Source organism: Pleurodeles waltl, chromosome 8 (assembly GCF_031143425.1).
Source record: "Pleurodeles waltl isolate 20211129_DDA chromosome 8, aPleWal1.hap1.20221129, whole genome shotgun sequence".
Classification (NCBI taxonomy): domain Eukaryota; kingdom Metazoa; phylum Chordata; class Amphibia; order Caudata; family Salamandridae; genus Pleurodeles; species Pleurodeles waltl.
The window spans coordinates 1,266,113,384-1,266,136,604 of NC_090447.1; the positions used below are offsets into that span (position 1 = coordinate 1,266,113,384).

General features: G+C 42.0%; 1 protein-coding gene across 2 annotated transcripts in view; it reads right to left on the minus strand.

The window, feature by feature from the left end:
* Positions 1-23,221, minus strand: part of MTUS2 (microtubule associated scaffold protein 2) — a 1,534,604-nt gene that overhangs the window by 973,037 nt on the left and 538,346 nt on the right. For both annotated transcript variants that reach the window (XM_069202199.1, XM_069202200.1), the window contains exon 4: positions 12,506-12,746. In XM_069202199.1, coding sequence (XP_069058300.1) covers positions 12,506-12,746 — 241 coding nt within the window. The remainder of the gene's footprint in view (positions 1-12,505; positions 12,747-23,221) is intronic.

Here is a 23,221-nt window from a genome sequence, read left to right on the forward strand (position 1 = left end):
AAAGCGGGAAGGTACCTGGAAATTGCGAGCGAGTGTATGTCCACCACTTTTACACTTTCCACTACCGTGGGAAACCCCACTTCCCCATTCCATGATCAGGCACAGCAGAGTAGAAAAGTACAGACATCTTGCATATCATTTCAGCCATACGTGCAAAATACAGATACAACTATTCACGGGTCTCGATTTTGGAAATCAGGATTGTGAAAGGGCAAATGGAGAACCAAAGTTTTGTAGCTGTGAGTCAGGAATGGGCAGTTGTGAAGTAACCAATCTTATTACTTTACACATGCTACTTCAAACATCTTAAGGCATGCGCAAAGTGGGATCTGGCCCAGGGCCCCAGCCTTTCAGGGGACCACTGACAGAGCCAGCTCTGTTCTGCAGAAAGTCTTGCCCTGATGACATTGAATAATTCTTAACGAGATTGTTTTAAATACAGTTTTCCTTTGCTTTCAATGTGGGTGATGTGTGGGTGTCCATCATAGACATTTTGTAGAGAAATATTGCACTTGTGTTACACACTACAGTCATAAAAAAAGTTTCTTTTAGATCAAATCAGGACCTCGCATATGAGAAATTAGAAAGTTGCACAGAGATTACTTGCAATATATTAGTGAGGTGTGGTTGTGTTGCAATATTGAAAACACACATCACTATCCCTGAATATTACATATAAACATATTTAGATCGTTTGTGGGTCGTCAGTGACCCGGCAAAGAGGGCACGAAAGAGCTGAAGTTGGTTCAGACATTCAAAACTGTCCCTAAGGGGGCCCCCAAAATATGCCTGGACCAGGGCCCCCAAAATCCTTAAAATGTCCATGCAGCCTAGAAGATGGCAAAGTTTAAAAAAAAATTGCAGGCTAAAATGGAGTTCTGTGTGTCAGCTGGAACTTTCCAGCTGCGGCAACAGGCTAGAGGTACCTGTTTGTCAGGTTGCGCAACGATCTGCCTCCTTTCTGAGCAGAAAAGTCCTATAACAGAATCTCCAGCAATGGGGAAAGAAGGTGATGGCAAACAGCGGCAAATGTGTGTTTCCTTCTTCGACTCAGGTGACAGCAGGTGAAACATTTCCCTGAACCAGGGGGGAGGAGAGAGAGAGAGAGAGAGAGAGAGAGAGAGAGACAGTCGTTCTCTCTCTAATCCGGTTGCAAAATATTTGAAGTTGGCAAAGGAGAACTAGGTAGACCTCAGACTGACTTGTGAAACTTCGTACCTCTTGCCGAACGTCGAGATTCCCAAATCTTTCTGGCCATGTGCGTGTAATTAAAATGTCGCCTAGCTACGTTTACATGACCATAATATTTTGTGACTTAAGCCTCTGGTGATTTAATTCCTGAGTGCTTCCTTCGGAAAAGCCTAAAATGCACGATCCTGGCCTGTTCATTAGAAATTCCTAATAGAAATAATGAACTGAACCAGTTAGGGGAAACAAGCGTGATATGTAAAAAAATTAAAAAATAATTGAAAACATAATATCGCATCATTCATTTTTATTTAGAAAGGAAATGCGTAAGGAGACATGTTTTGGATGGAAAAAACCTTCAACAGTCTTGCATATAAACGTAAGTGTGTGCCAGTTAGGCACTTTCCCTGTCTGATATTCTTGCATTCAAACAGTTTTATTTGAGCTTAGATGGCAGACAGCTCCCTGGTTGCCTACATGACAGGGAGTCTCACATTCCCCTCCCTGAAGACATTCTTGACATAGCATCAATGATGCTCATGTATTCCTGGCGAAGAGTCAGATACAGAGATACTTGTCTATTTTCAAGCAGAGGTTGCTGAAATTGTCTCATTTCACCAGTAATTACTGGAATGCGCAGGATCTCACTGCATCTCCACTGATCCCCGAGAGTCAGCAGATATCTATCTGTTTATTCATATCTATTCCCGCTGCTGAGCTAAAGGATGCATCTCAGGCTTCCAGGAGTCCACCTGAATGAGAAAGGAAAAGAGTGTATAGCAGTGAAGATCTGCAGCTGTGATTGGATGTTTCTCTCATATCTAAAAGTACAGGGAAATGCCAATTAGGACATTATTACATTGTGAATATCTACTTGCCGTTGCAGAAACCGATGCTGCTTAAAAATGAAAGGGTAAGTTGAATTCTCGCTAAAATGCTGTCACAGTGTTTCATTGGAATTCCATTAAAATGCTACCAAACGGAGAACAGTGTTACTTAGATAGACTTATATAAATCTAATCAAATGACATAAAGGAACATGTTACAAATGGAAAATTATCTATAAGAAAAAGTATAGTAGAAGAACCAAAACAATCTGGCCAAAGATTTGGTTGATGTATTTACCACACTCTCTAACTCCCGAGAGAGCAGGGTGTGGTAAATACTTCCTATTCTGAGTTTTCAATCCGTCATGACTCGCAGTGCTTAATTTAAGCTGGTGGTTTCCAGAGCTTGGCATTGGCACTTGTCAACACTAGAACTTATGACAGTCTGCCACATGGCGGAGGTGCTTGTCTAATTTAATTAAGAGATATGCATAACACAGTTGTTTATTAATTCAATACACATTGCAAAAATGACTAATACTTGCTGCCCAAGGAATTCGTTCAGCTTTGGGGGCCTGCAACAGTCTGAATTGTCACACTGGTGGGAGTAGGATGGTTAGTAGTTGTACTGGCACTGTATTTGAAAGGACTGGCAGGGGCAAAAGGTGGGATAAGCTGAGGTGGTCTCCTGATGAGGGCCCTGGCACTTACTATTATTCTTATTTCTTCTTCTTATTTTTTTTTTACAAATTAACACAGGGGGTGAGATACAACCTGGGAACTGGGTACCACCTACACACAACTTCCATGGTTTTGGGAATTGTTTGGCATCTTTTACTCCAGGAAAATTTGATATGTTTCACCAGCTGAATTTGACCTATGAAAGATGCAGTCTGTATTGTATAGCACCTGGTAATGACCTCATACAGGAGGACTCCACATTGCTCAGAAAATTCCAATCCTCATTCAAAAAGGAGTACACAGAGGTCCGAACTGTGGTCACTTTGTTATCGGGGTCTGTAAAACTGAGTTAGCTGCACTTCAGTAAGTAGCATGCTCTACTCAAGGCTGCATTTGGTCTAAGCAAAGGTGCATGGTTTGAAGGCTTCAATCTATGTGTCACAGCTTTGTAATACCCCAGGGTAGAGAGGGATACTAAAGCATTCTGATCAACCCAAGCCGGACTAGAAAGCCAATGAAGGTTATATGCTCAGATCGACAGGTTTACCTTCACATCTGAGGAACTGAATTCTGTATCTGGGGTTTCCTAGTTAGACACAAGGGAAGTGGTGTATGTATCATTCTAGAGTTGCTTGCTATATCATAATTTGACTACCCTGCATTGTTTAGGCTTTCTGTCAGCACCGGGTCTCTTTGTTTTCTCTTTCTACACCAGCTTCTTCAGTCAGAGCATACTGTCCAGTGCATTCTCCTGGATTCACTCCCACTCTAGCATGAAGTGGGTCTGGCTGACTGATCTGTGGTTAGTCTATACTTAACTTAGTGTGCTGTTAGAACCAATTGTAACATGAGATTGATGCCTCAGCCATGCTCCAGTCCTCTTCTCATAGGTTGTTGATCATTCTGCCTGCCTTAGTGAATGCTTTACTGGCAGAGGTTCTTTTTTCCATCCCATGTAATACTTACTTATCTGTACTGTGCTCATCACTGGCAGCCTGACAGAAGAAACCTCTTGACCATACTACTAGTGCTAATGTCTTGCAACCAGCTCTTTCTCACATTTCTCCATTGAAAGTTTCTACAACAGATCAAAGTTCAAATCTTAGGATTCTTGCATTGTCTACAACCCATCTTGCTCTTTTTAGGATGAGCACAGCAGCGCAAGCGCTGCTTTTCTGACGTGCTCTTATCTATTTGGGCTTTTAACCACACCCACCTCATGCCCATCATTATCACACGTTCATGAGCTTGCCCTTCAAAAATGATTTATCATCATTGGTAAATGCTTTACGTTTGTCCCTCCTTGGGGCGCTTTGGTTACCGCCTTGCCATCGACTAATTGGCTAATTGCACTTCTGCCGATACGTTTCACCGCAAGCAAACTTCTTTTTCCTTTTGTGTGTCTCTTCACGCTGATGCTCATGGTGGCCATGGTGCTTTGAATCAGCTTGCCTATGTGAAACTGTTTTACTTTTCATTTTCAATTTATGTGGCAAGAAAAGTCTGGTTAGGAGTTTACAACGCTAATAGCTCTAACTCGAGCAAATGCGAGACCCATTGTATTGCAAATGCTTTTAAGCTTGTGTGTAGTTGAACCTCCTAACCTTGCAGAATATTCCTCATCTGCTTCAAGGGATGGACTAGGCTTCTTCACTCTTTAGACCATACCCTCTCACTCCAAGTTCTAATGAACAGACACCAGGTAAAACTTTTCACAGTTGTGAAAAAGGCTGTGCTCTACAGGGACACCTTAAGAAGCTGAGGGGCCGTGGGTCACATGCATTTTAGGGCCCGTGTTCGAAACAGCTTTGAAATTTATGATCCAATTTCAGCACTTTCATACCCTCTCTGGCCAGGACACTGACAGCGCACAGGCACACAAGTCCAAATTCAAAATGGGTTCACATCCAATAGTGAGGAGTAGTGATGTGTTTTCAATATAGTAACACAGCAGCAGCTCACTAATATTACTTCCAATAAACTCTGTGACACCCTCCCATTTTTATTTTTCTGAGATCCTGCATAAATCTAAAATAAACTTTCTTGTGGATGTTGTATGAAACAAACACAACAATCCTCTGCAGAATGTCAGTAATAGAGCCTCACAGGTCACCCACATTCAAAATAAATGAAAGGAAAATGGTATTTAAAACAATCTGTTTTAGAATTATTCAAGGTAATCCGGGCAAGACTCTGCAGAACAGAGCAGCCTTTATTAGGCCCCCGTGAGAGCCTGGGGCCATGGATCAGAGCCCACTTTGCTCATACTTTAAAACTTCTTTGGTACTCTAGTCCTCACAACAAATCAGGACTCCTAAATTAACCCAGTGAACAGAAGTAGTTGTGTGATGAGGAGTCTATAAATTCTTCCACACTGCTTCAGCTACTTTGCTGTTTGGTCCAATTTAATTCCCCGTTGGAACTCCAGTACTGGCACTGCATCCTGTACTGCAACCTTCCAACACTAATAGAACTCATCCTCACAGTTGCAGCAACCAGGAACGTGGCAAAGTTGTTCACCCAAAAGAACAGGTAGGATAAATTATTTGACTGGAGTGTGGCAATGGATTGGCCAGGAAACCTGGATAACACCATAATTGGCTCTGGGGAATAGAAGTTTATCACAACCAAACAAATATGCAAAGAGCGACATTTGAATATTGATAAATTGTCTGAAAGAGTTCAGTGGGAGTGTAGCAATTACAAGCCATGTGAAAAAAGTGAGTACTCTGATAGAGGACTATAATATTCAGATGAGGGAACCGATTGATGATCCAATCCTGTGTAAGATTGTACAAGATAAAGCTCACCTAAAAATTGGTAGCTTAACTCCGATTTAGCAATGATGAGAATTAGGCTACGACACTGGAATGTATCTGGTGAAAACATATGTACCAGAAGATAAAAATGAGTGGTTATTGTATAATAAGGAATATAAAAAAGCTGTGAGGCAGGCTAAGCCTATGTATTATGTTGACAAAATAGTGAAAGCAGCAAATACAGCAAAAGCATTTATTTGGGAAATAAAGAAAGGAGAAAAACAACAAACACCTAAGAGTTCAGAAGCCAAATGCAAACAATTTGCAGAGTTCTTTGAGATGATGAATTTAAAGATTAGGGCCACACTACATGAAGGTCCTCTTGGCTTAGCTGTACAAGATGATAATGTCTGGACCATTGAAAAAATGAAGCAGTATTTAGCCAATTTACATATAAAAATGAGGAAGAAGGCATCACACTAATTAAATCTAGTAAACAATTCAGGTCAAGTATAGGTTTTTTGGCAGCAAAAATCCATTAAGAATTTATATTAGTCTCAGAATTCTTAATACAAGAGATATCCAATTTATCATTAAACACAGGATGTGTACCAGATGAACTGAAAAAGGCAATGATTAGACTAGATTATGAACACTTTTGTGTTCACAAAATTATAGAATATAATAGTTGGAATTCCTGATGAAAACAATCAAGAAACTACAATACATTCAGCAAACAGCATCAAGATAAATTTGCCGAAATATGAATCAATATTCCCACTTTTGGTGAAACTTCATTGGCTCTCCAAAAGACAAACAATACCATTTAAAGCATTACGTCTGGTGCACAAAGCAATTTATGGCCAATTCTGTAACCCATAAAAATACATTTTCAGTGTACAGACCAGGCCGGTTTCTTAGATCACAGAATAGTACATTGTTGAATGTTCCTAGAGTTTGTTGCTCTACTTGGGAGGGTGAGCTTTTTGAACAACAGCAGCTAAGCTGTGGAACAGTATGCCTCAAAAACTCTCTGAAGGAGCTGCACCAGGACATTTCATAAAACAGCTGTGGACCTTGCTTCAACCATTGCTATGAGATACCAAAAGTTAATGTTTGGTTAGTACTTGACATACTTGTGCCAAGATAATCAAAGATGAATATTTGCTTTAATAAATAAAATGAAATAGAAAATATAGTGCCACACTCCATGGGTTCATAGAAAAAAGCATCCACAATGGAAAGAGAGCCAAACACACGGACATTAGACAAGATGGTCATCAGCTTATCCCATGATGTACAGTCTACTGTCCTTTCAGGAACAGACAGAAAACGTAGGTCTACTGACCTCATTAACCTATTGTAGGAAGTTGGCTCTGTATGTACTATTTCAAAGTAAGAAATAGCATGCACAGAGTCCAAGGGTTCCCCTTAGAGGTAAAATAGTGGCAAAAAGAGATAATTCTAATGCTCTATTTTGTGGTAGTGTGGTCGAGCAGTAGGCTTATCAGAGGGTAGTGTTAAGCATTTGTTGTACACACACAGGCAATAAATGAGGAACACACACTCAGAGACAATTCCAGGCCAATAGGTTTTGTACAGAAAAATATATTTTCTTAGTTTATTTTAAGAACCAGGGGTTCAAGATTTACAAACAATACTTTAAATGAAAGGTATTTCACTTAGGAACTTTGAATTAGCAAAATAGCATATACAGTGTTCACACAAATGGCATATAGCTATTTTAAAACTAGACAGTGCAATTTTCAACAGTTCCCGGGGGAGGTAAGTGTTTGTTAGTTTTGCAGGTAAGTAAACCACCTATGGGGTTCAAAGTTGGGTCCAAGGTAGCCCACCGTTGGGGGTTCAGGGCAACCCCAAAGTTACCACACCAGCAGCTCAGGGCCGGTCAGGTGCAGAGGTCAAAGTGGTGCCCAAAACACATAGGCTTCAATGGAGAAGGGGGTGCCCCGGTTCCAGTCTGCCAGCAGGTAAGTACCTGCGTCTTCGGAGGGCAGACCAGGGGGGTTTTGAAGGGCACCGGGGGGACACAAGTCAACACAAAAAGTACACCCTCAGCGGCACGGGGGCGGCCGGATGCAGTATGCAAACAGGCGTCGGGCTCGCATTAGGTTTCGATGGGAGACCAAGGGGTTTCTTCAGCGATGCAGGCAGGCAAGTGGGGGGCTCCTCGGGGTAGCCACCACCTGGGCAAGGGCCACCTGGGGGTCGCTCCTGCACTGGAGGTCGGATCCTTCAGGTCCTGGGGGCTGCGGGTGCAGTGTCTCTACCAGGCGTCGGGTCTTTGAAGCAGGCAGTCGCGGTCAGGGGGAGCCTCGGGATTCCCTCTGCAGGCGTCGCTGTGGGGGGCCAGGGGGGTCAACTCTGGCTACTCACGGTCTCGCAGTTGCCGGGGAGTCCTCCCTGTGGTGTTTGTTCTCCACAAGTCGAGCCGGGGGCGTCGAGTGCAGAGTGCAAAGTCTCACGCTTCCGGCGGGTAACGTGTGTTGTTTCAAAGTTGCTTCTTTGTTGCAAAGTTGCAGTCTTTGTGGAGCAGAGCCTCTGTCCTCAGGAGTTCTTGGTCCTTCTAGATGCAGGGTAGTCCTCTGAGGCTTCAGAGGTCGCTGGACCCTGTGGAACGCGTCGTTGGAGCAGTGTCTTTAGAAGTGGGGAGACAGGCCGGTAGAGCTGGGGCCAAAGCAGTTGGTGTCTTCGTCTTCTCTGCAGGTTTTCAGCTCAGCAGTCCTTCTTCGTCTTAGGTTGCAGGAATCTAACTTGCTGTGTTCTGGGAGCCCCTAAATACTCGATTTAGGGGTGTGTGTAGGTCTGGGGGGTTAGTAGCCAATGGCTACTAGCCCTGAAGGTGGCTACACCCTCTTTGTGCCTCCTCCCTGAGGGGACGGGGGCACATACCTAATCCTATTGGGGGAATCCTCCATCTGCAAGATGGAGGATTTCTAAAAGTCAGAGTCACCTCAGCTCAGGACACCTTTGGGGCTGTCCTGACTGGCCAGTGACGACTCCTTGTTTTTCTCATTATCTCCTCCGGCCTTGCCGCCAAAAGTGGGGCCGTGGCCAGAGGGGGCGGGCAACTCCACTAGCTGGAGTGCCATGGGGTGCTGTAACAAAGGGGGTGAGCCTTTGAGGCTCACCGCCAGGTGTTACAGTTCCTGCAGGTGGAGGTGAGAAGCACCTCCCCCCAGTACAGACTTTGTTACTAGCCACAGAGTGACAAAGGCACTCTCCCCATGTGGCCAGCAACATGTCTGGTGTGTTGCAGGCTGCTAAAACTAGTCAGCCCACACTGGTTGGTAGTCGGTTAAGGTTTCAGGGGGCACCTCTAAGGTGCCCTCTGGGGTGTATGTTACAATAAAATGTACACTGGCATCAGTGTGCATTTATTGTGCTAAGAAGTTTGATACCAAACTTCACAGTTGTCAGTGTAGCCATTATGGTGCTGTGGAGTTTGTGCATGACAGACTCCCAGACCATATACTCTTATGGCTACCCTGCACATACAATGTCTAAGATTTTGCTTAGACACTGCAGGGGCATAGTGCTCATGCACTCATGCCCTCACCTTTGGTATAGTGCACCTTGCCTTAGGGCTGTAAGGCCTGCTAGAGGGGTGACTTATCTATACCTATAGGCAGTGTGAGGTTGGCATGGCACCCTGAGGGGAGTGCCATGTCGACTTAGTCGTTTTCTCCCCACCAGCACACACAAGCTGGCAAGCAGTGTGTCTGTGCTGAGTGAGGGGTCCCCAGGGTGGCATAAGACATGCTGCAGCCCTTAGAGACCTTCCCTGGCATCAGGGCCCTTGGTACCAGGGGTACCAGTTACAAGGGACTTACCTGGATGCCAGGGTGTGCCAATTGTGGAAACAAAGATACAGGTTGGGGAAAGAACACTGGTGCTGGGGCCTGGTTACCAGGCCTCAGCACACTTTCAAATCATAACTTGGCATCAGCAAAGGCAAAATGTCAGGGGGTAACCATGCCAAGGAGGCATTTCCTTACACCTATGACACTGAAGTAGTGGAAGCTAGCGCCCTAGTGGTTTTGCAGTATTGGTGCACCTGGTTTACAATACCAGATGTCTCTCTCCATATTCTCATTTAATTTAATAATCCTTGGTACTGTACACATGTTGGCACTCTCCATGTTTTATCATTGATATTGCTCCCCATGGGGATGTTCCATCCCTGCCTTTGTGAACTTCTTAATGCCCTGATTCTGTACTGGGTGAGACTGACCCACAAAACATGGTATGTGGCTAAACCACATTGGTAATTGCTAAATGGTAAAGATTTACTGAAAGTAGATGGTTTGATAGTTACAGGGGTGTGGTCCACCCAGATTACTGATATACCCAAAAAGAGGTTTAGATGTGTTTTACCATAGACTGAGGAATCCTGGTTACTGTCCCTGTACCCAATATCTGCCTTTTTATTATATTGCACCACCCGTTAATAAGATTTCAAGGCACTGTTATACCTGATTGCATATTTTTCTTATTCACAGCATCATTATACCGGAAGAGAGATGGTCCCTCCTCAGGGTAGAAAGTGATTCATAATCCTACAGCTAAGCAGCGAAACCTTCAGTTATTTTTTCGTATCAGAATTGTACCTTGACATTATCCCAGATTTAGCTGTACACATGGCCACATGGAAGGAATTAGCTTGACTAGATTTATTCAGTTGTACAAGGAATTGTTCAGCAAACATATTTTCAGATTGCAGATAGAACCAAACTAGGGTAAATCAAACTGAGTAAAGTTACTGATCAAAATCAATTCCTACATATGAAAATGGATAATCTGACTGCGGGAAATTAGTGGAAAGTATGCATAGTAGAAATGAGCTAACAGAAATTATGCTAGGGCAAATGTTCATGATTTTCCAAATGTGTCTAAATCAAGTTGTGTGGCAGTCAAAGTACCCCATAACTTCATGGCCTCTAGATCAGAGAAATACTTCAATTCATAATTATCTGCCTTGCTCGTGAATCCTGCCATGGACTCAGGCTTGCCATCTTCAGATGTTACCATCTTAAGGAACAAACTGCAATTAATCCAGCACAATTGCCTCTAAATCAGCCAACCACAGAGCTCCTCTTCAAAACTCCTCTCTCATGGGCATTTTGTACTGGAGTACAGTCACCCTCAGACTGGAGTTAGTGACTTAACTATCAGTGGTGCAACAGGTAGTGGCAATGGAGTCCCAGGCAAACCTAATTATTGCTACATTTTGCTACATGACCAGGTGTCATGGGGGCCCTCTTTCTTTGCTTACACGAGGGCCCATTGCAAAGTGAATATAAATCTAGACGTTTGGCCTTTTCCTGAATTTTAGCAAGCTCCTAAACATTTCACATTTTCTTTAGAGCCAACAAATGTCCCTGTTACCATTATCTCTTCTCCACCCTTTTAGTTTGTCAGTGTACCCCTAAAATATCCTCCCAGGGGCAAGTAGCCACTAGTCCAAACCCTCACATAAATAACTGATGATAGGTAAACGTGTAATATGTACAAGAAGGCACGGATAGATAATTCTCTAAGAGGTTCATCTGTGAAGGAGGTCTGTCATAAATCACTAAACAAGAGTTGACACTTTCCCTGCATACTTGCTCATCACAGACTGCTTCAATCCAAGCCAGAAGAAAGTTTTGAAACAATGAGCTTTTTAATATATATTCCTGCATCACTTTGGCCGCTATTGCACTTATTTGTGGTACCAGATGATAATTTGCTGGGAGGAGAATTTTAAACACACATAGCTCTGGCACTTCAGTCAAGCTAATACTTTAAAAAAGATACAACTATACAAAGGACAATTTGATACCCATACAAGCACAGTAATTATTGTACCCCGTTTATTCTTCCCTTTCTTTATTGGAAAGTGTACTGACGATAAGACCTCTTTAGCGTGTTATTATCACCAGTAACTATATTTTCCTATAATATAATAACATTTCATATATAAATCAATAGCCATGAATTTTGCAATGAAAATGTGTATGTTGAAGTACATTGGAATTTGAAAGATTTCCCGAGACAAATCAAAATGATTCTTTGGTAATCAGTATATATTTTGTTTTTTACAGGAAGTGGTTATTGTCAGGTGCTACTTTGGGTTTTAATTGGTGGGCTTTTTTACTTCTAGAACTTTGTTTTAATGACAATTTGTAGTAGGGGTTCCGTTTGATTTTATTTTTCAACTTTTGTGAATTACCTTTGAGCTTAGTGAATTGATTAATTTGACTGATTAACTGTAATGATTTTGCTTGTTGTCTATTTGTCTAAGAGAATTTTCCCATGAAGAATTTGCATAGTGTCAAAAAGATAAAACTAAAAACATAAAGCAAGAACAATGATTAACTTATTAAAACAGTGGCCATTTTGATGATGAAAACTTTGCAAAGTTTCCACGGGTCCGAGGAGAATCAGCGTGTGGAAGATTTTCTCCACATCATAAGGTTTCGCATCTGGTCCACACAAAGCATCGTGACTCCACTTTGAACAAGTCACGTGGCCTGCAGCCAGAATGGGGAGTTCTGCACTATCGGAGCTCGCTGTACTGGAGTGGTCCCTGCTATTGATTTCAGATGCAAACAGCTGCACGTCTGTGCTATTTATCCAGTGCTTCGGAGAATCATCCGATTTTTCCAGCTCCCTGCTGGGTTCTTAGACCTTCAACAAACTCCTGGAAATACAGAAAATGTAATTGTTTGCTCTTTTTCCATAATGGATGAAAAAAACAAGCTTGTCAGGAGTCCAGAAATAAACTGGCATTAATCCGTGTGTCGACCTGGAAGGAAATTAACGATCAGGATAATCGGTTCACAAAATAAATGAAAATAACAGCGACCTTCTTGGTGCAGCAGACTCAGGCCAGTAATCTCAAAGTTATAGTTACTTTTTCAGTGGAGATTAAGATGTCGTCTCAGAAATAAGATTTACAGAATACGGCTGATGGCTGGTGACGCGTTAACAATATGATATTTTAGGCAGTATGCAATTCGAATGAGAGAGTAAAAAGCAATTTACCTGAAGTATCCGGATTGAATAGGTTTTCCGTGCTGGCCACTTGTCCTTGCTGATGCAGAGTGCTACTCGGAGCCCTCTGACTGCCAATCAGAATCCTGCTTTTTGCAGATGGTAATCTGGAAACAGCACCCAGGCCCAGCTGAGGTTTCAGTATCATAGCAGGCCGATAAAAACCGGAAGAAACGTCATAATGGGTGCACGATGCGGAACAGAAATCGTCTTTCCCAGACCGGTCAGCCACCTATGTAAAGAAAACATTTAAAAAATGCATCCATTACAAGGAAAAAATAAGTACACCAGATAGGTTGCAGTTTGGCTGGTTTTAAGTAGGTGTGGGCGAAGAATTCTGCTCCGCCGGCGGAGTTCATGGAGTTTTCCTCACTCCGCACTCTGCATGGAGGTCCGTAAAACTCCACGAAGTGACGCGAAGCGGAGTTTATTCTTACGTTAAGTTGGTGAGCATGAGCGAGAGAAATTGCTAAATTGGCGAGTGAGATTTCTGAATGCCACTGTAGTAGAAAATCTACTCGAGCAACAAAAAAAAGTCAGCACCCTCTGGCGCTCTGCATCATGCCGTTCGCACTTATTTTACAGTGATGAAATTCGGTGCTCACAGAGCACCTTACCCAAACTCTGCTGCTCACAGAACTCTACATAGCGTAGCGGCACTTTGTGGAATTCCGCGTAGCAGAACTCTGCGAACTACGCCCAGTTTTATACAGGCATTACTAATATTTTAATATTCTGACACTACAAAAAAATTAGGAAAATCACAGAAAACCAGTATTTCTCCCCTTATTCATACATATTTTAAACAACTGTCAGTATAAAAAGAAACACTTTACAGTGTGCCCTACAGCTGGCCTAATGAACCCTGACTGATACATAAAGTAAAGAAAGCCAAAAAAGGCCATGCTAAAATGAATACAGATGATTTCATATGAAGTTCTCCTAAGTATCATGTTCGGTCCTTTGCAGAATCTTAAAAAGTGAACTGATGGCCGGAACCCTAAACACTAGATGCCTTGGTAAGTATTGACTTCCTGTATTCGGCCTTTCCTAGAGTTGACTTCGGAAGTGGCCTATCTTAATCTACACTTTAAAATATGTCACGCTGAGCCACAGGTCTGATTTCGTTTTTTTTTAAATTATAGTATTCTGTAGAGTGCTTCTAAGCCACTCTTCTGGCCACTTTTGAGACCTTTCTCTGTTGTTGCTCGCAAGGATACGACTTGCAGTGTGAGGAGTGGGGGATAAGTTAGAGTCAAAGACACGACCTGTCGAGGCCAGGAGTGGAAGAATATCACTTTTGATGAAGGATGCTTGGCCCCTTTAATTGGTGGGGTTCGTTTCAATAGGTAAATATCAGTTGAGGAAGGCTAACCCAAGGAGCTCTGTTTTCAGGTTCTTTTCTTCTATTAATATTAGTGCATACTGATTTTTGAGCACAAATATGCCTAATGGGCTGTCCTAACCTATAACAAAACATTTCATTCAGTGGCGTAACAAAACTTAAGGCATGCCCCCTGCAAAGTTCATGGAACGGTGGCCCCCTATCTGGCCCACCACCTACCACTTTTGCTGAGAAGGGTCCTAGGATCTCGAGGGTCCCCTGCGCCTCAGGGGCTTATGTTACACCTGTGATTACATTATTATGTCAATGAACTGTGACTCTGCTAGAGAGATACCTCATACTAACAGATCGCCAGGGAAGGAGGAGAACAACTTCTACTAACAAAATCAGATCATCATTTGGGATATATTAACATGTTGCCAAGCACTGAAAATTATTGCCTGGGTACATTTAAAAGGATTAGAAAATTAATGAAAAATACCATAGTTTTTTTTTGTTGTTTTCTTTTTTAGAAAAAAATAGATAGGACCTCTGTTTTTTCATAATTGTAGTTTGAACTTTAATGCATTACATACGTCTTACCACCTGAAAGCAACATACACAATCTGGAAATGCACCACATGTCCTCTAACTTTATTTGCATGTCTTGTGATCTACTTCCCTCCCAAAGGGTCACAACCTCATTCCTTGTGGCCCTACTCAGCCTTTCCCAGGACACCCAATCTGTTTCAAGCGGCGCAGTTTGTATTAAGGCCTGAACATCTAGTTAATGATTTTAGGAGATTTAAGAAGTTTTGAACACTGACAACAAAGTTGTCTTGTGTTGGTTTATAACACCCACTGATAAAAGTTGTCAATTGGAGTTCTTCTGACCCTAATAATGAAGCTTTCTTTCTATTCATGTTTTCCTCTTTCCTGGACTGTACGTTTGAACCTCCAATCTAAATGAGGATTTTGTCTCCATAATTTGTCCATGTCCCCTTCTCTTAATTGCACTTGGCTCAGTAACTTGACATTAACCGTGATACTTTCACTCAAGCATTTTCCATAGTTGAAATACACCTCAACAGATCACTGATGAGAACTCTGCATGTAATAATGGTTTGAGTGGTAGAAATATGGACACACTGGAAAGAGAGCTATACCTCACAAAGGACCTGGATTACATTAGAGTTATGAGCATCCAATACTGCATGTCACATGTACAGGCATTCACAAACACAGGCCCTACCCACGACTAAAGAACAGTAAAAACAATGCTGCATCTTTGATGCATACAAACTCTCCAATGACCTATTTTTCTTGTTGCAGGATAGGTGCACTGTCCACACACAGAACCCTAGAAACCACTCCCGCACACAACACTTGCAACAATATTACATCCTTCTTTCAGAAGAGGTTTAAAGCTTTCTAACTCAACTTACATGCACTTCTGGTTACAGAAAAACTATGCCACAGAGCATCCCAGAATTCATCTGCCGATAGCTAATCACAAGGGAGGGAAGAATTGATCAACATCATTCTGCTGTTTTTCCTGGTTGATCAGCAGGTCATGATCCTCAGTGCTACAATTTCCTGCATTTGGAATTGTTAAGAGAAGCTATCTTGACCTGCTGAAGTGAGTAGCTTTTAAGATTCAGCGAATTAAAAATGTGGCAATGTGGATGGCCTACAGACTGCACAAGTTCAGTCATTTACTGCACCAGCTCCTGATTAACCAAATAATCCTGGTTCCTTTGTCCCAGCCATTGGTGCTTGCAGAGTACAGGACTGGCCTTTATATTCAAGCAAGTGGCACCTTATGTTCTTTACGGTCCCTTAGATCTGGCTTTCTCCATCTGTTGAACATTCCTTGCCTTCACATGCAGGTGCTGGAAGGAGGTCACTCAAGGAGATAGAGCTTTCTGGGTCCTTGGTCTCAAATGGTGGTACACAACTCCACCTGATCTCTTGCTTTTTTATCACAGACTGAAGCGTCACAATTTCTTATAACTTTCTCTACTGTATGCCTCTTTTTGTCTACCTTGCTTACCACTCAGTGATTCATACTGCCATGATTTCCATTCATGGTCACACTTTACAAATAATTAAGTAAAAATAAAAAAAGACGATCAGCAAGTCCCTAAAAGCATCCTCCCTGTCTACATTGTTTCTTTTAAAGAAAATCCAAACTTGACTTGCTGGTTCTTAGTCTTCTCTTCAATAAGCAGAATTTGGAGGCATGAGAGGCCGATGGGTGGGCTACAAAAACACTCAGATGAAAACATTTACTATTTTGTTTTCTTCAAAGCAAATCAAGACAAAATGCAGAAGGTAATACTGCAAAGTCAGACTCTTTTTTAGGGGGATATTTCTTCATGTTTCTATGCTGTTGTCAGATTCATTTGAATGTTCAATCAGTAGGCCGGCTATTGCTAATTTTGCTTGTGTTCACTTCAGAGCTTTACAAACCTCCCATTTTCCATTTCACCCACTGTAGTCTTCTTCCCTCACCATTGAATGCTTGCCCTAATTATTTCTTTTATCCAGCTAGGTTTTGCTGTGACCTCCTCCTTCTATGATTTACTTTTAAGGGTACTCATTTCGAAGAGTGGGTTAGTATTGGGTATATCAAGATCAGCACTCATGAGAGATGGATGATGGTGAGTTGCTGGTGCTAGCGCAGGTGTTTTATTTTGAAATTTATTAATGAGTGTTAATGTAATTTGAAAAATGAATTATGTAGAAATGAATAATGTAGAATAATAATGCACGCATTTGGAAATGTGACTTCGAAGAATGGCCACCAGTGTTCACAAAATGTACTAATTAATGATTAATACTTATGAAATATTGAAAAGGTATTAGACTAATGTAGTAATGTGCCATATTAAGGGTTATGAAGTATGCTCTAACTTTATTAATTGTAGGCCTTAACTTAGCATGTGTCTTAGCCTAGTCTTGGAAGGCCTCGTGCAGAAGCTGTATTTCTTAGCGTTTACTAAAAATGCTGACAGAGTGAATTAAACTGTGAAATGTCCATTGTCTTGTTAAAAGTGCTTAACTGAAGCTTTTCTTGAGAACCGACTGCAAGAAGATGATGTTCCTGCTAGTGTAACTATTTTTGTGTAATGTGTGTGAGATGTACTTTCCCAGGACAAGAACAAAGAAGACACTGACTGTACCTGAAGATGCAACAATATTGTTACCTGACGAGCCGGATGATGAGGACATCGTAAAGTGAACCAATCAACTTCATGTGAAGAATGAAATATTAGAATTTATAGATTTGGTGCACAAATATTATTGAGTAGAGTATAAACGTACGATTGACTGACCAATAGGAAATTAGGAGATAGTGTAGGTGACTTTGATACAACAGCGCAACAGAGGAGAATTATTCAGAATTGCTGTGACTTTGAGAGAAGAAAAGACTTTAGGAGAGATTCAAGACTCATTCTGTCATTGGCTCATACTCTCTGACTGAAAGGCTGATGCTTTGCTGATTGACTGATGACCTGAGGATGAAGACTGATTCTGCTTGCTGACCCATAGTGTGGATATGTAGATATGACGAAGTGTGACTTTTATGCATTTTATGCCTTTTCTTTCTAGGTTCTTTCTAGGTACCAACTACACTGTTTAGACAGATCCATAGCTAGATGTTTTTCCTAAATTTGTGTTCTAAATTGTTTCGCATGAAGCCCAACATGCTGATGCTAATCTGAAGTTAGTTAAGGGCACTCACTAAAAATGACTGAGAGTTACAGGGACTAGTGATTGATGAATTACTTTACTGAGTTTCATGTGTGTTATATCTTTGTCGCACCTGATTCTGCTACTGATTTGCACTGTAGCTCTAGAATGTGTTGTGGTTCAAGCTTTGATTAGATTGAGTTTCTTCCACTGCTTTAGACAATCAGTATTGTTCATAAATGTTTTTCTTTTGATATTGATCTATATGACTTTAGCATTGTTAACATAAGGGAAACAAACTTACTAAACTTTTATTAAAGGTTATTCATGGCTGAAAGGTCATGGTGTGTTATTTACTTACTCCATTGATTATTGATTACTAATTATTGATTATTGTGTATTGATGATTATGTACTGGAGCTATGGTAAGAACATCTTCGTATGAGTCAAAAGGTTCATCAACCTATTCACGTCCCCTTGTAAGTTTACGTATTAAGGTCTGACGCGCTAAAAGTCGTAGCAGAGAACTGTTTGTCTTTTTAGGAGCTTGCCATAGACGTCCGGTACAGAACGACAGGTGTTAATGGTTATTGTAAGAGATTGATAGACAGGAGCCCCCAGTTATGGTAACAGTTTAAAGCTGGTCCTTTAGAAAATTCAGTATTATTGAGATTTGTATTTTGTTTTCAGTGATGATAACTCGAGAAACAATGATGTCTCCTTAATCCTAGAAATTACATTCCCAGATCCTGGATCCTGCTAATGGTTGTTTGAGGATGTTTCCCGCGTTATAGTGATAGAGTGAGTGAAATAGATTGCGCTTGCACAGCTTATGCAAATCGCAGGTGAATTGTGAGGTTTTGTGAGGGTTTTAGGGAGTTTGCGTACTCCAAATGAAATTTTAGTAGGAGTGTGCATACTCCGCAGCGTGAGAGTAGGTGGCGCTTTGTGCTCAAATATTGTCCACGTGGTTGTTGATGTACGGACCCAGAGTATATTGAAAAGTGCATGAGACACTTGGGTATAGGATGTAATCTGTCTGGTTTAGCAGGTTGATCGGGCGTGGTCAACAAGTCAGTGTGTGAGTTAAAGTGGGCGAGAGGAAATTTTGACTGAGATTTGGCGAGTCCTATGTGCACCAGGACAGACCCATTGATCAGTTGAGAGTAAAATTAGCATGTCGAATTTTGCTTGCGAATCTGGGAGACCGAGAAAGAGGAATAGCTGCATGCGCAAAAGAGCCATCATTGAAAATTTGTAAGGTGTCTGAAGCAATTGTGTTACCTTTCCTGTACTAAACCAGCGGATTTGTTTTTGTTTTTTGATTAGTGCTCGCAATATTTTGCATTAGTTTTGTGTGAATCGAAGTTGAGGAGAACAAGCCGCAAGACTTTGTGAGCCGCAGAGTGTGAGTGTGACGTCACTGGAGCCGTGCTGGGATAGGTTGGTTAGTGAGAAGGGTCGCGCACGGATTGGCAGCCGTCCTTGAGAGGCAATTGGTTGAGAACGTGGGTGAAAGGAATTTTGGGATTAAAAGGAATTTCCTGATTGGATTTGAATAAACAAAAGTAGAAAAGATGAAGTTTTTCAAAGCATTGAGAAGTGCCCTAAGGGGAGATATGTACATTATTGCGAGTGTAGGGGAGCCTACACCGCCAGAGGATACACCTGCTTACATTGTAATGGAAGAAAGAGATGTTGTGGCCATGCCTTTGGTTAAAGCAGTGGTGGAAGTTGACAGAGAAAAATGGGAACTTAGCGTTTCCTGAAAATGGGACGTTCAATTTGAGGATTTTGGAGCAATTGCGGATGGCGCTATATGAATCGAAGCCCCTTCCGAGACCAGCACAGTTAGAGGCATTAGCAGTTTGGGAGCTGGTAGCTAGACAGCAACAGCAATTGAAATTCGAGAGAAGAATGAGAAGGGTAGAAAAGACTTTAGCAGAGGCTAAATGGGATTGGGAGCAGAAGTGATGAAGATCAGAGACCTTGCAGGGAGTTAAGTTGTTTCCAGCTATTACACAAGAGGAGGAGAAGGAAGGAAGGAAGGAAGGAAAGCGACTAGGAAGACTAATAGAAGTCCATCTGATTGTAAAGAAGCTAGACGGTCTTCAACAGTAGAGGAGGAATCATATGATGAAGATCTTGTTACACAGATATTGAGAGACCGACCACCAGCATATTCAGTACACGAGAGTGTTCCGATTACTAGCACTGATCCGACAGCCCTGCCACAGGAAACGGGGACAGTGAGTCCGGTACAGGTTAATGCTAATCTGACACAAGAATGTGGTGCAAAGTAGTTCTAATGTGCCGACTACTCCTGTAGTGCAGACACTGATGCAGCCACTACAGATACAGAGAATTTATCCTGATGTACCTATTTTGGAAATGACTTCGAACTTAGTGGTGCTCACGGAGCAGGTGGTTCTGAGACCAATACTGGTCCAGTCTGAGCCGACTCCGAATTTGTTGCCCCAAGTGCAGCTGCAGGCAATGCCTAGATTTATGCCAATTAACAGGGACACAGTCAGACTGGACTCCGGTGATTAATCAGAATATGGGAGTTACTCTCCCACAGAGTGGAGGTGCCAGAGCAGGCCCAGATGCAATATCGCTGCTGACTACTCTTGGTCCAGCGGTATCATTATTTGCACAAAAGAAACCAACTGTGAATGAACAGGGAGCAATGTCTCAGAGTTCAATGAGGAGAGGATATAATGAGCAAATTCAGGTAGTCTCTTCTGTGGGTCAGACTTTTGACGTATCAAGATCATTGTTAGATCTTAGTCCACTTGTTGGACTCCCAGACGCTGTGACTGGACTAAATGCAGGTCAGAAATTATTGACACCGCAGAGTCTGAATGCAGTGGCACAGCAGGTGCCCCCGGTCCAAGCGGGTATTATTTTGTGACTGACAGCTCAGCAGTTAACTGAATGGTTAGACAAGCTGAATACCCCACAGAATGCCTCCAAAGGTGAGCCACAGTTGAATTGTGTCAGATTCAGCATGGAAGCAGGTGAATTAGTAGAGAGAACATTGGGGGTGAATAGATTGGAGTCTTACACAGAGGCAGAATTGAGAATCTTGTGCCCAAGGATTACAAGAGAAGTAGGCAAGATACGTCAGGCATTGGCAGATTTGGCAGAGAAACATGGCATAGAAATTGAGAAAATGAAGCATTTGAAGAGGAGCTAAAGATTAGATTTTGAAGCAAAGGATTTGGAACATATGAGGTCAGCCGGAATGAAGGCACACATTAAAGAATTATTGCAGAGTGCTCAGGTCTAGGGAGCATTAGACAAATGGGAAGGCAGATGGGTGAAGAAAAGAGACAAGAAGAAAAGAGATTCTTTGGAGTTGCCTGAGAATGTACAGCAGGACAAAGATCCAGTAAATATTTTACCAATGAGAGAAATTCCAGGGGGAAATTTTGTTCACGTCCCTTGGAGCAGAAGTGACATTCTATCATTTACAAATGATTATCCAAAATTGAGAGAGAAGCCAGTAGAGTGGTATCAGCAGACAGATAGGTTAGTGAAACTTGCAAAGTGTTTGTAGGAGGACTTGAACACATTACTAGAGATAGTGGTTCCAGCTGACTTGTGGGTCGAGTGTAAGAGGAGTGTAGACTGGCCACAGGTAAACCAGAGAGAAATAAGAATACAGGTGCACCAATTACTGAGGTAATTAACTATTACTATAAGATGATTGAGTTTCTGAAATTGAGGATTTTGCCCCAAAATATTGATTGGCAGAGGATTGACAGGACAGACAGGAAGCAAAGGAGTTAATACATGTGTACTATGAGAGATTGTTGAAGGCATTCAAGGAGTATAGTGGTACAGAAACAATTGAGCCGAAAGACATGCTGCATTTTGTATTCAGATTTGCGGAAGGATTGAGACCTGAAATTTGGCAGATGATTAAGAGTAATTTGACTTGCTGGCAAGCAAAGCCGATTGATGAGGTGTTGCAGTATGCGAAATACTGTAGTGATGAGATTGAACTGAAACAGAAAAAGTTGAAAGAGAAGGCGATGGTGATGCAGATTAAAGCAGCTCAGTCAGGAGTGCAAGGAAATTTTGTACAGCAGATACCCCAACAGCAGGGAAATGTCATGTTTCAGCCCCAGATGAGAGGTAGAGGCAATATGACTTGTGGTCCAGACTTAAATACTGTAGTGGTTCAGAATGATGTGCAGGGAATGAAGAAGCTATTGCTGTGTCACATTTGCGGAGCCATCGGGGATTGGAAGCGGGAGTGTCTGATGATGGTGCAGGAAGGTGTTGTTCAGCAAAGTAATGACATCAATTCATTTCAGAATGTCAGAGGACCGAGACTAAGGGGTCCCAATATACATTTTCAGAATAATGTGAATCAAGTGCAAAAATTACAGCCCATGCAACAGGTGTAAATGCCCCGTGCACAAGTGTCACAATTGCAGCCAATGCAGCAGCAGGTTTCCATGGCAGCTAGACAGCAAATGCAGATACCTCAAGCCCCGAAGGAGCAGCAACAGATGATGCTTTCTCAAAGGATCACAGGTCAGAGACAAGACAGAAGTAGTAACACAGTGCACCAATTCCCGTTACACAGTGAGGATGAAATAAATGGTGAATGGACGAGTGATAGTTCGAGTGAGGAGCCATGTGTGCTTGCAACTTTTTTAGAAGTAGATCAGAGAGGACCCTATGTGAGAGGAAAGGTTATGGGTTGCAGAATTTCATTTTTGGAGGACACAGGAACTACACGCTCTACAGTGATAAGTGCAGAGGTTCAGAATTTGCCCCTTTCAGGTAGAACAGTTCAGGTTGTGGGAGTAGCGAACCTGTTTCTGAAAAAAACAATTACAGATCCAGTGCAAGTTGAGATTGGCAATTTCCAGGGACTGCATAAATTTGTAGTATGCAATTCAAGTCTGGTATCCCTACTGGGAAGAGACTTGCTGTGTAAGACAAAATGTTCGATTACTTGCTCAAATGATGGAATTGAGATTCAGACAAATAGCGATGATGAGGAAGACCAGGCTCCAGAAACAGAGTGTGAAACTACAAATAAGGAGTACCCTTTGATTCAGTTTTTACCGATGTTCAAAGTGAAAGAGCTCCATTCCAATTTGCAGGGAACAGTACAAGAGAAGGTGTGGGATTTGACATGAAAAGTAGTAGCTTTGATTAAAGGGGTGGAGCCAGTCAAGGCTACCTTAAAGCCGAATGCAGTTTTTCCCCAACTTCCACAGTACAACATGCCACAAGATGTCCTGATGAAAGTGGCTCAGGTAATTGTAGATTTTGTGAAACAGGGAGTTCTGAAAAAAGTGTTGAGCAGCCCATGTAACTCACCGATAAAGGGTTTGAAGAAGACCTCTCAGAAGGTTCGGACTGTTCAGGATTTGAGAAAAATAAGTGAGATTGTAGTCAAATGTTGTCCCGTAAGCCCAGCCCAGCTGTGATACTGTTCCAGATTCCATGTGATGCAGAATGGTTTAAGGTCATTGATTTGTCACAAGCATTCTTTTCTGTGCCTCTTCATGAGGATAGCCAATTTCTCTTTTGTTTCAAATTCCTGTCAAGTCTATTGCTGGTGTAGACTTCCTCAAGGGTATATGGAGTCACCTTCATTGTTTAACCAGATTTTGAAAAAGAATTTGGAGCCATTGGAATTACCTTCCCAATCAACTTTG